Source organism: Cantharellus anzutake (genome assembly GCF_015039405.1).
Source record: "Cantharellus anzutake strain C23 chromosome Unknown EI90scaffold_35, whole genome shotgun sequence".
Lineage (NCBI taxonomy): Eukaryota > Fungi > Basidiomycota > Agaricomycetes > Cantharellales > Hydnaceae > Cantharellus > Cantharellus anzutake.
In genome coordinates this window covers 520877-533678 of record NW_024066985.1, presented here as the reverse complement: position 1 = coordinate 533678, position 12802 = coordinate 520877, and the positions used below count along the sequence as shown (strand labels likewise).

General features: G+C 50.3%; 1 protein-coding gene across 1 annotated transcript; it reads right to left on the bottom strand.

The window, feature by feature from the left end:
- Positions 1–219: 219 nt before the first annotated feature.
- On the bottom strand, positions 220–993 carry EI90DRAFT_2846832 (uncharacterized protein; the record flags this gene model as incomplete). The annotated part of the gene is made up of 1 exon (XM_039053720.1): positions 220–993. A coding segment is annotated over one exon (774 nt), but the record flags the coding sequence as incomplete, so codon positions are not given.
- Between the last annotated feature and the right edge of the window lie 11809 nt (positions 994–12802).

Sequence of the window (12802 nt, the reverse complement as noted above, 5' to 3'; positions counted from 1 at the left end):
ACTCTGTGGCAAAAAATGCCCTCCATTGGATAATCGTGCAAGAGTGGCATCAAAAGTCTGAGCAGATATTTGAGAGATGCTATTAGCAACCCGATCAAAATTTCGGTGTGTTGTCTTCAATCGGCTGTGAAGAGAAGTCTTTTGTCGCTGAATGATGTTGAAGACAAGAAAAAGAAAAGAATAATGTTCTTGAAACCTTTGATCAGAGAGGGCAAAAAGGTGCTTAGCCATTTTCTCTAAGCTCAAGGGAGTTCTCCTAGACAGATGAAAACCTCCAATTCCATAAGGGAACAATGTGGGGTACAATAGTGGTAATAAATGAGGATCTGAATAGTGGTTCACAGGGTCAGAAGAATGACCCACTTGAATGTGGCTCCCAATCTCACCATTTGGACGTTTGAGATGGCGAATTGCAGCAGCAGCCATTTCAGCAGTGTTTGACCCTTGCATATCAATGTCTGTCACAACCACACTTTGTAGAATGCTGTCCTGTTCAAGCCTGGATCCATTGAGCATTGGATCATCACTGAGTGAATGATCATAACGTGCACCTTGGGCTTCACCTGCCACAGTGTTCTCATGCTGCTCAATGGGCACGGGTGCGATATCATCAAGTGGAAGCTCATTTAAACATGAATTTTGCAAAATCACATCAGCATACAAGGGGTTGTTGGAAGTCAACCATTCTAATGCCAGTCGCACTTTCTCACGTCGCACTAACAAGGGACGAGCATTTTTCATTAGCCAATCCTTTGTGGGCATTGTGGAACCCACAAAGACGACACACATTGCAGTTACCACCTCTCCCAAGGGTGGAGGCAAGAAGCGAGAGAGAGCTTCAGGCTTTGCTGGAAATACAATAACATGTCCCCTCAGTGCTCGTTGAGAGGTGGGATTAGAAGAGGAGAAGGCTGCTCCAGTAGCACGAGAGTTTGTTGCAGAATCGTCATGCAAATGAATAATCCAAGTTTTCGCATGACATCTGGCTATTAAAGCTTCCTCAATCAAAGTAAGATCACGAAGACAGGGAGGTACTGGACCAAAATACAAATCATTGGCAATGGCTGTGGGTGGTAATCGATGTCGGTTCAAACTGGGATGACAAGAACGGCAGAGGAGAATATGAACACATGAATCATTATCATTAACAATTCCCTCTGGGCAGAGTGACAAGTTCTGAAGTAAGGGTACATTTGGGATTGGGTGTGGAACATTTGACGGGATATTCAGGACAAGGAGTGTCTCATCATAGGAGTCCAACTTTACAGGATTCGGCAGCATCTCCTGTGAGTACTTGGCTTCACCGCATACAGCACAAACGGAAGTTGAAAGATGTTTCACATCAAGCAACATATGGTATTTAGAAAGCAAATGTGTTTTCGCTGCTGCTGTAAGTGTCTGAGGCCAATGGCTGCCACATTGTTGCTTCCAATGATTGTATTCAAATGCTGTAGGGAGAGTGGGGGGCAGAGCCAACTGATTTGCATGATCGTCTCAATCCACGTTCTCGGATGTCAACAGAGACAAACCATCGAAGAAAATGAGCACGATAACATAGCCTTTGTTCCTGTCATATCCGTGCATACCTGACCCCGATCTGACTTCCGGACCTCCACCCTCTTCACCTCCGGAGTCATAACCTACCGCTGCCGTTCCGATACTCACCTTCGGTCTTGGCAACACACCCCTCCTCTTACCTCTCCGACCCTTTCTCCGTCTGTTCCGATACTCATCTCGGACCGAACATCCCCCCACTCGCCACCCTTCCTACAACTCCGCTCCCCCCTCACAACACCTCCACCCTCCCATCATCCCCCTACACTTCCCCCATCCGTTCCGATACTCACCTTCGGACCTGACTACTCTCCTTTCCGCCACTCCCTCTTCCTTACCTGTCCCCTCTCTCCTCCTTCTGTTACCCTTCCGCCAAGTTACGACCGTCCACCGCTGCTCCGTACTTCACACTCGGACACCGTTCGTACCTTACTCCGAGCCTCCGTCATAGTCCCTACCTCGGACTTTGACTCCACCTCGGTCTTAGTCCATTGCATTGGTGACCTCATACTACGTAAACACCATTGCCAATATTCCTTGGACTTCCAACCCCGCCTCCGTAACCTCCGTAAGCTCTGCAACCCCCGAGCTTCGCGGACCGCCTTCGGCACTCTCGCCGCCTGTAATGTATTTCTCGCATTTTCCCTTCATCCCTATTTGGACTACTGCTTCTTTCTATTCTAGCCAGTTAGTCATCATCCCCACTTCCCCTCATCCTCCTGCCCCTCTGGGCCTCGCCCTCTCTACCTCCTTTCGGACGTATCACAGGTCTTGCCCTATGACCTTCGGTACCGCTCCGCCCCCTCTACCCTTTGTTCCCGTTCGGACGTCTTCGTTCCGATTCGGTCACCCTTTGTTCTCTTTGTGCTTTTGCCCCTTCCATTATATATATCGGCGCTTGTACATACTCGTTTTGGTTTTAGTCCGAAATCGACCTGAAATACCCCCAAGAGACTTCCTGCTCACCTACTGTGAAATTAAGGACCAAATGGACAAACAGCAATGGCACAGCGCTCCGCTTGAGTCGCTGAGGCCAAGGTCCCTCCACGCTAAGTCTCCGATTCCACTCTGGAGTTGTCCGTTTCCGCCCCATTCTAACAGTTCCACTGATCTTGGCAACATGCAACATTGGGAATGAAATTTCGCTGAGGATGTATTGTTATCATCAAAATTGCAAGGGGCATCAGATACTATATGTTCAAAGACAATAGTGTGCAATTGTTCTCGGTGGGGGAAAAGAAGAATGAAGTGTGTTTATCAATGATGATTACAACACAGCGCAAGCAATTGGACTCGGGTGAGCAGTTCAAAAGATTGCAGTATTGTGAAATGATTGGGGAATTGGAGGTGGATGTTACTGAACACAAGTAAAATGTCCTGACAGTGATCAAGAGAGGGGGGTGATTGGTTTGGGTCAATAGCAAGGAGAGCAATACACACAGTGTGTAAAAGCGTGCGAGAGGCCTGAGAGGACAGGAGGTAGTCAAAAAGAAGATGGAAAAACAAATCACAAGAGGGATATTGAGATTGGAGTGCAATACATGCACCTTGCATGCTGGAGTAACAATCACCAGTCAGGGCATGGCGTAGGAGCAAATTCCGTTGATCATTGATTGACAATGAAAAATCATATAAGCCATGAGCGATTGTTTCTTTGGTTAGACGATAATCACATTCAGCTTCAGTGGTAAGGAGTTTAAATGGCCACAGGCCATGTAAAAAAACTCGGTGGGCAGAGGACGCCATAGAGTGGTGCAAAAGTTTGGGCAGGAAGGAGTGGGAGGGTGGAGGTTTGGGTGTAGGCCCAAGTGGTGAGTTAGGATCCGCAGTGGTGAGGGACAACTTGGGTTAGCTCGAAATAGTGTGGTAAGCATGTTGCGGTAATCTGGAGTGTCATGCAGATGAGGTAAAAAAGGGGAATAACCAATAATGGTGCTCAGGTATTGTCAGGGGACGGACCCCGGGTCCCCATGACCCCTCTCTACAGTCCACAGTCTGGCCTGTAAACACAGCCCATCTCAGGGCATAGCTACTGTGGGTAAGAAAGTGTATAGATAAATAGAAAGTAGGCTACACTTGCCTACTGTGGGTAAGAAAGTGAGAAGAAGGTTAACTTCTCACTTTCCCACAGTGGCCCAACATGGCGAAAACTTCCGGGGATACCCGGAAGTCACATGAGGTGGGATCCGGGGTCGGATCATGCGGTGTGCGGAGTGTGCGGCACAGGAAGTGCGCAGGAAGTGGAGCGGGTCCGGATGCGGGTCCGGGTCCGGGCTAAGTCAGGGTATGTGCCCTGACAGGTATTCAGTTTGTGCATGCAAGACCCACTACAGAGTAGCGGGAATTGTAATATTTTTGGGTTGGTGTCAGGGCACACACCCTGACTAGCCCGGACCCGGACCCACACCCGGACCCGCTTCCACCTGCCATGCTTCCCGCATGTGTGCATGCTCCATGTGCCGCATGCTCCGGGCCCGGTTCCTACCCCTTCATGTGACTTCCGGGTATCCCCGGAAGTTTTGCTGATATTGTGGCCACTGTGGGAAGATGAGAAGTTAGCTTCCTTCTCATCTTCTTACCCGCAGTAGTTGTGCCCTGGACAGGGCTGGTTACACCACAGGCTGTGGACCATAGGGGAGGGTCATGGGGACCCGGGAGTCGTCCCCTGACAGTTGGTTGGTTGGGTTGGTGTTGCTGACCTCGCTCCCTTCCGTTCGCTGTCAACTATCCTTGTAGAATGCGCCACCCCAAGCAAATTACCCCCAAGTCACCATCCAATGACACACCGACTGCAGGGGACTCAAACCCCTTAGACCTTCAGATCTGTTCCTGTTGAAATCTCTTTTTTCTTGGTATGCTGTGGACCATCCATTGAGTCCGTCGGACCATATTTCTTGCACATGGACATTTCCTTGAAGGATTGCCTGATGCTTCCGTTTTTTGGAGTCCATGTTGATGGACACAGTTGTGGATGGCTTAAAAGCCACGAGAACGACTTTTCTCTCTCTCTCTCTCTCTCTCCCTCAGTTCATGTATCTAGAACTGAGGTGAGACACTCTTCATCTAACTGCACAATTGTCAGGGATGCGTCCAGGGTAGAGGGGGTCCGGATGTATCGCCTGGCAGAAGGGCCCTCATGGGGTGCGAACCAGGCATGCGTACTGGCAGGTCCGGGAAGGGACAGCAGTCCCTGGCCACTTAGACTGAAGTGGAGAATGTGAGAAGAAGGTTACTTCTTCAGTTCCCACTTCAGGTACATTTATGTACATGCGGCTTGAGTCACATGATGAGTGCCACTGTTATGGGAATGGGGGGAAATCCCCATTCCACGATCCGTTCTTATAGTGGGATGACGAAGGTCGTATCTAGTCTGTACCATAATGGGATATGTAATCGATGAGTGATCCCAGTCTTGCATGGGAGTGGACGATCAAATTCCCATTGATTGTGATTGGTGATGTAGTGAGCCATTAAGGGATTGATGGTAGGTGGTCGGAGATGTCAGGACAGACGGGTCTGCCACAGGTACTTGGCACTCCTCAATGGAGTGTACTGTGTGCGAGGTTGCGACTCGTGAGGTGGGTGAGAACTTCGTATAAGTGCCATCGGGTACTTGGCGTTCGCAGCGCAAACATACCGGTAGCGGGTTGATATCATGAGTGTGCAATGAGGATTGACTAACAGGGCCTGCAGTGACTTGGCGTTCCCAAAGGGAACGTACTGTTGGCGGGAGAACATGATGACTGACAAAGGAGGGAACAGACAGTGGATGGGCGGCTACTTGGCATTCGCATAGTGAACATGCTGGCATCACAGGAAAGTGGGCCTCAGAGTATTCACGATCTCCATGATCGCGATGTGATGTTGTATGTCGGGCACTGGGGGGAGAGCGGAGTGATGAGGTCCCATAGGGTACAGATTCCATAGGATGATACACATGTCGAGAGTCTTCGACTCGCAACCTCGAGTTCTCACAGCGAGGGCCGTTAGAGGACTCGACATAACCAGACTTATAAGACATGTTGTGAGTTGTACAGTCACATGGGTTCAGTTGAGTCACAGGAAGGGTTGTTACAGAAGACGACACACAAGACAGTTGTAGAGCAGTTGTTAGTTAGTGGGAACTGCCTTCGGCGGTTTCCGTACAAGACGTGTGACTATCTACAAATGGTAAGGTTGTGGGAAATCCCACGAAATACAAGTAACCTCAGCCAGCACCAAAACCCCAATGAGGAAAGCTTTGCACGAGGGGGGGGAAGGGATAGAATGAGTAGGAGGGTAGGGTATCAGGATAGAGGACGAAAGGGAGAAAGAAGGGGAGCGATAGAGAGGAGAAGTCTTTGACTATGCGATGGATATGGTCGTTGGAGACTCCGTATCCATAACAGCCACGTCACCCTTGGAGACAGCCGCAGGCATCCGGGTGTCCCCGTGGGGGATCCCAAGAGCGTCCGCTGCATGTGCACATGCTGGGCACAGTGGGAAGCTGTCTGGGGTGTGTGGGCCGGATGGGTCAATAGTACATTGATACAAAGGAAGGTGGTCCGTGTAGATAGAAGGAAATAAACAAGAAAAGGAAGATGAGAGGAATGAGATAAAGAAAGGAGAAGAAAGAGAGAAAGGAAAGGGGAAGAGAGGGAGGAAGGAGGAGGGAGAGGGTTGGACAGCGGGGAGCGGGTGTGGTGTGGCCGGGTGGGTCCGGGTGGACCCGGGTCCGGTGGGTGTGCCCTGACAACAATGTAGTAATAGCTAACAATGTGTAAATATGTTACCAGCGCTTACATGATGCTAGGTAACTACAATATATCCTTGAGTTCACATATCTAGAACTGAGCGCTTACACAACACTAGTTCATAATTCCAATAGGTTATTTGCCCAGTCAACTCTGAACCTAGTGAACTCCGGACCCTATCCTTCCTTCCCCACTCCCCATGTCCCAAACCAGCTCAAACCCAGCTGCTACTGCAGCCGCTACCACCACTTCCTCATCAATCGACAACCCTAGATTTCCTATTATGGCCTTAGATGCCGAGGGTAAGAATTATCGAATATGGGCATTGAGAATGGAATCCATCCTCAAAGTCGGGCATATGTGGAACGTAGTCAAAGCTGTGTCGGACGGTGGAGAACCTACACCGTCAACGATGGATCAGAATGGATGGAAAAGGACGAATGTGTGTATGCCTACATCAAATGTCACATCAATGACGAGTGTATGACTTTGATTGATAATGCATCTCACATGCGAGAGGCCTGGAAGATACTTCTGGACCATTATATCGGTACAGGCCCCAACCAGGCAAACATGCTACATACCTCTCTCTATCAATTCCACATGGAAGATACCAGACTGCTGGAACCTCAGATCAATGAGATATGATGAGTACGTGACCAATTGGCAGCTATGGGCCACAAAGTTGATGACCAAGACTTTGTTGCTGCCCTCTCCTCAGCCCTCCCTGGTACTTACCACAATCTCAAAACCTTTGCCATCGTTGAGATGAAACACTCCAGACACCTAGATTCCCTAACCTTCATCGACCACATACTCGAAGAGGAATGCATGAGACAAAATGATCCCACTATCAGTGCAATGTTCGCCAACTTTGTGAAGTCCAACCGCTGGGAAAAGGAAAAGGCGAGTCAAACTCTAACAATGCGAAGTCGACAGTCCACTGTATGAATCCCAAGTGTGGCAAGGAAGGCCACACTTTCGAGCGATGTTGGGTGGAAGGTGGCAGGTCTGAGGGTAAAAGACCGAAAAGGCCGAAGGGGAAGCATGGTAAATCTTCGGGAATGCCGAAGGAATCAGCTAAAGTGGCAACCTCTTCGGAAGCCAATGATCAAGTCTTGATTGCTGGTGTATCGGAGATGCTAAGCGTGGCACTCATGGAAGCTCAGCAAGGACGACCTGAGTGGATCGTTGATTCTGGAGCTACCACTCACTTATGTGGTAACCGTGAATGGTTCACCACTTATCATAGTCTGAACCCCCCTCAGAGGATCGTTCTGGGAAATAAGAAGGCGATTTTAGCACCGGGTATTGGACAAGTAAGAGTTACGTTCAACTCTGGACACTCACCACAAAATGTGACAATACACAACATCCTTTATTGCCCCAAAATAGCCCACAACCTCCTATCTGCCATCCAACTCAATTCTTCTGGTGTGTATGCAACTTTCCAACATGGAAATTGTCAAATCTTCAACTCAGCAGATCAACTAATTGCTGTTGCATGCACCGAGAATGGTCTTTATAGACTACCCATCACCGTCGCTGCCCTTGAAAAGGCTTACATAACTACCTCCCACTCTGACGATGCTGCTAACATGGCACACACCACTACTGCGAGTGCTTCTATCGATGTATGGCACAAATGACTAGGCCACATCACAAAAGACTCTATTTTTAAAATGATGCATAGTGGAATGGTTAGAGGCATGGACGTGATCGGACACAGAAACAATGACGGAGCGGCTTACTGTCCAGAATGTGAGGCCTCATCCCATCACTGTAACCCCATCCCTTCTGAAACCCATACTCACTCAGACAAAATCCTTGGTCGAGTCTTCTCCGATGTCTGCAAAATGCAAACAGTGATGCATGAAGGGTTTAAATACTTCATTACTTTCGTTGATGATCACTTTCGTTGATGATCACAGCCGATATCTTACCGTCTATCCGATGAAGAAGTCTGATGCACTCAAGAAGTTCACACCATGTTGAAGAGTGTTGAGTCGAAACTTGGCCACTCTGCTTGGCCCTATGCGGTGCAACATGCTGTGCTAATAAAGAACGCTGTTAGAACCGGGCGGATTCGGACGACTCCGGAATGGAATTGGAGACTTAGCGTGGAAGGACCTTGGCCTCAGCGACTCAGGTGGAGCGCTGTGCCATTGCTGGTTGTCCTGGGGGTCCCTAATTTCGGATCTAGCAGAGGGAAAGTCTCTTGGGGGGGAATTCAGGTTGATTTCGGACTGAGGTTACAAGTTACTATGTACATTGTATATAAGGAGGGGTCCGGAATCAAAAGGAGCGAGGGTACTCCGAAAGGAGACAAAGGGAGCTGGAAAGAGGAACAACACCAAGGGTCAAGGGTTTGACTCAATGGTGTTTCCCAAAGGAGGAGTGAAGGGCCAAGGCCCAAGGAGGAAGGAAGGAGGTTGGGAGTGGGGAATGGCTAGCTGACTGAATAGAAAGGAAGCAGCAGCCCAAATAGGAGTGAGGGAGAATAGCGGAATTGAATAGGACAATGCAATAGTTGCAAGGTCCGACGTAAGTGTCAGGGCTCGGTCCTCGATCAGGGACAGCCCGACCTCAGGCCTAGGTGTGTGCGGTGTTCCGGGTGGTTGGGCGCTAGACCCGGTCCTTAGCTCCTCAAACTCACTGAAGGGACTAAGCGGGGATTGAGTTGTCATGTATTACAGAGGGTAACTACAACTTGCCTAAGCGGGGATTGAGTTGAGAAGAAGGGTAAGTTTCCCTATTCCCCGCTTGGCTACTATAAAAAGGAAGTGTACTGCACAGTTCATAACGTGACTCCGGGTAGAAGCCGAGCATGTTCCTGCGACTCGGAAAAGGTGTCACATGGGTTAAGGCGAGTTGCTCGCCTTAACCCACATGATTTTTCCCGCGGGCTCATATGCGGGCTGAAGTTGTGAGAGGTATGTAGGGATGGGGAGGTCTGGGAAGGTGGTTCTGGGGTGTGGTTGGGTGCCCTGACAGCAGGGTCAGGGGCCGATCCCTGACAGTAAGTCCGGAAAGTCCGAACTCGGAAGTTAAACTCCGGAATATTGGCAAAGGTAATTAAATGGAATGAGCTAACCAATACAATGGGTATAAGCGGAGGTGGGGTCAAAGTCTGAGGTCAGAGCTAAGACCGGAGGTTCCGGAGACGGAGACGCGAACGGGATTCCAGAGCGGAGGTCCGGAGTCGGGAGCATAGGTTTTGCGTACTCATCTGGAAGGTGTCGAGGTTGGGGTCAGACCCAGAATGTTCCGGAGTCAGACCGAAGGTGGTGTCCGAGCCAGAGGTGGGATAACCTCTTGGGAGTCGGCAAGGAGAAGGTGACAGAAGGGAAGTAGGGCTCCGGAAGTCGGAGTTCGGAGTTCCGGGAGCCCGGAGTGGAGGTCGGGATTGTATGGATATGACAAATGCCTCTCCCCACTCCGCATTACCTGACAACATCTCTCCCTACAAATGTTACTTTGGTAATAAACCAAACCTTTCAACACTATGTACCTTTGGCTGCAAAGCCACACTCCACATTCATCACAACCTCCATCATAAGCTGGATGACCGCTCCATTCCCGGCATTCACCTTGGATTGGCCCAAGGGAAGAAGGCATTCTGTCAGAGACCAGATTCGAGACGAGGGAGAGTCTCCGTGGCGGAGGGCTTTGGCCTCAGCGACTTATGCCAAGAGCACTGTGCCTAGTGACACGTCCATGCCCTAACTTACTGACTGGCAATCAGAACTGAAGGGGGGGTAACTCTAGTTGATTTTATTACTGGAGTGTAACCTATGTACAAGTTGGATATATATATGGTTACAGCGAAGATGGGTCCGCAAATGGCGGAGCCGAACGGAGCGGAGCTAACGGGGTTAAACATTAGCCGACTGAATATTACCGACGAGTCGGGTTGCGGGGTTAGTGGAAAGGCAGGCGATAACCCAGAAATGGAAAGGAGGGATAGGCCCGAAGGTGGGCTCTGCAGGGCAGGCAAGTGTATTGCCCAGCAGAGGTGGGAGTGCGCTAGCGGATGTTGGAGCTGTCCGGAAGTCTTCGGGGCTCCATACTTAGGGAGGCGTAGGTAATAAATTGAAAGGAGGGGGTGGTGACCATCGAGGGGTACCGAGAGGATTGCGGAATACGGGAGCTCCGAGGTTAGTGAGGAAGGAGCGGAGGTAGACCGGAGGGATCGGAGGGAACGGAAGTCGATGGCCGGGGATGGATATGACACATTCATAATTTACAATCCCAAGACTCGGAAACTTCATGAGTCCAGGGATGTTGTTAGAACCGGGCGGAAACAGACGACTCCGGAGTGGAATCGGAGACTTAGCGTGGAGGGACCTTGGCCTCAGCGACTCAAGCGGAGCGCTGTGCCATTGCTGTTTGTCCATTTGGTCCTTAATTTCACAGTAGGTGAGCAGGAAGTCTCTAGGGGGCATTTCAGGTCGATTTCGGACTGAACCAAAACGAGTATGTACAAGCGCCGATATATATAATGGAGGGGGCAAAAGCACAAGGAAAACAAAGGGTACCGAATCGGAACGAAGACGTCCGAACGGGAACAAAGGGTAGAAGAAGCGGAGCAGTACCGAAGGTCATAAGGCAGGACCTGTGATACGTCCGAAAGGAGGTAGGGAGGGCGAGGCCCAGAGGGGCAGGAGGATGAGGGGAAGTGGGGATGATGACTAACTGGCTAGAATAGGAAGAAGCAGTAGTCCAAATAGGGATGAGGGGAAAACGCGAGGGATACATTACAAGCGGCGAAAGTGCCGAAGGCGATCCGCAAAGCTCGGGGGTTGCGGAGCTTACGGAGGTTACGGAGGCGGGGTTGAAAGTCTGAGGGATATTGGCAATGGTGTTTACATAGTATGAGGTCACCAATGCAATGGACTAAGACCGAGGTGGAGTCAAAGTCCGAGGTAGGGACTATGACGGAGGCTCGGAGCAAAGGTACGAGTGGTGTCCGAGTGCGAAGTACGGGACAGCGGTGGAAGGTCGTAACTTGGCGGAAGGGTGGCGGAGGAGGAGCGGAGTAGGAGGAGGAGGAGTAGTAGGAGGGTGGCGAGAGGGGCGGCGTTCGGTCCGAGGTGAGTATCGGAGCGGACGGAGATAGGGGAGGAGAGGGAAGGAGGAGCAGAGGCGGCGTGGGGGGTGAGAGGAGGTGTGTTGCCAGGACCGGAGGTGAGTATCGGAATGGCAGCGGTAAGGTATGACTCCGGAGGTGAAGAGGGTGGAGGTCCGGAAGTCGGGGTCGGGTATGCACGGATATGACAGCAATGAGGCCAATTCAGAGAGCAATGCCAGTTCAGTTCAAGAATCTGGCATGAGACCTAGTGTCACTCAGCATTCTCCTGATGAGTCAAAATCTACTCCATCTCTCCTGCAAAGTCCCTTCAATGTTCAACACATCGACCATCAGTGGTGATAAAGCAGTTTTCCATCCACAGCCAGTTGCAAAAAAAGGATTATTTGGCAGTGCCCATGTCAGACTCATCATCCACTGCCTCGGCTGGTGATGGGACGAAAACGGTCCTTGGTGTGATGAAACTTTCCCTGCAAACTGCAACCTCTGTTCTCAAATTTGTTCCTGTCGCACACCTCAACGAGATCCCAACATTGCTTCTGAGCTGGATTCAAATCTACGAGGTTTGTGGATTATCTAGGGTTGGTCACTGATACTGAGCCTCTGTCAGACTGTTTGAGGGAACGCTGATGGCCTAGATGGGTTGTGCAAAGGGATTCAGGAAGCATGGCACTTGATGGTGGAACCCATCCAGAATTGGTGCGGTGACAGGCCATCAGGACTGGAGACGCTAGTTGTCAGGGTTCAGCACCCTGCCTTAGGGTGCCCCGGACTCCCCACCTACTTTACCCCCTTTTATTCTTTGACTGTTGCCTTGTTGTTGCCTTTGTGTGTTGTGTACACGCGCGCACGGGATAGCGTGGGAACTTTCTGAGCGAGCAGCTCGCCCAGAACGTTCCCACGCTTACTGGGCACTGCCACCTGGATGTTCCCTCCGGGTCACACTACACAACTCTAGGAGCTGTATAGTTGTGGGCATGTGACCCATTCCTTTATATAGCAACCATGCGGGGAGATGAGACCTTTACCCTTCTTCTCATCTCATGCCCCGCATAGGCAAGTGTATATACTCTCTTCCTTTTTACTATACATCTCATGCCCCGCATAGTGTGAGGACAGGCCAGATGGGGGTTGAGGTCAGGGAGCCTCCGAGTCCGAGGCCGGGCCCTGACACTAGTGTCCAATTTCTGTAGGTACATGTCTAATCCCTGTTCATTCCCTTCATTGAATTCATCATGCAGGGTCTTGGAAAGACAATTTGGGAATATCATTATGCTACTGGGCCAAAATGTTGTCAAGAAGACTGTTCAAGTGACCGATACAGCTCAGCAAATCACTGCCATGAAGACCTGCCTAAACGATGCTATATCTCGCTGTTATGGAAATGGAGAATCTTATGGTCCGTGACAGGCAACCAGACCTTGAG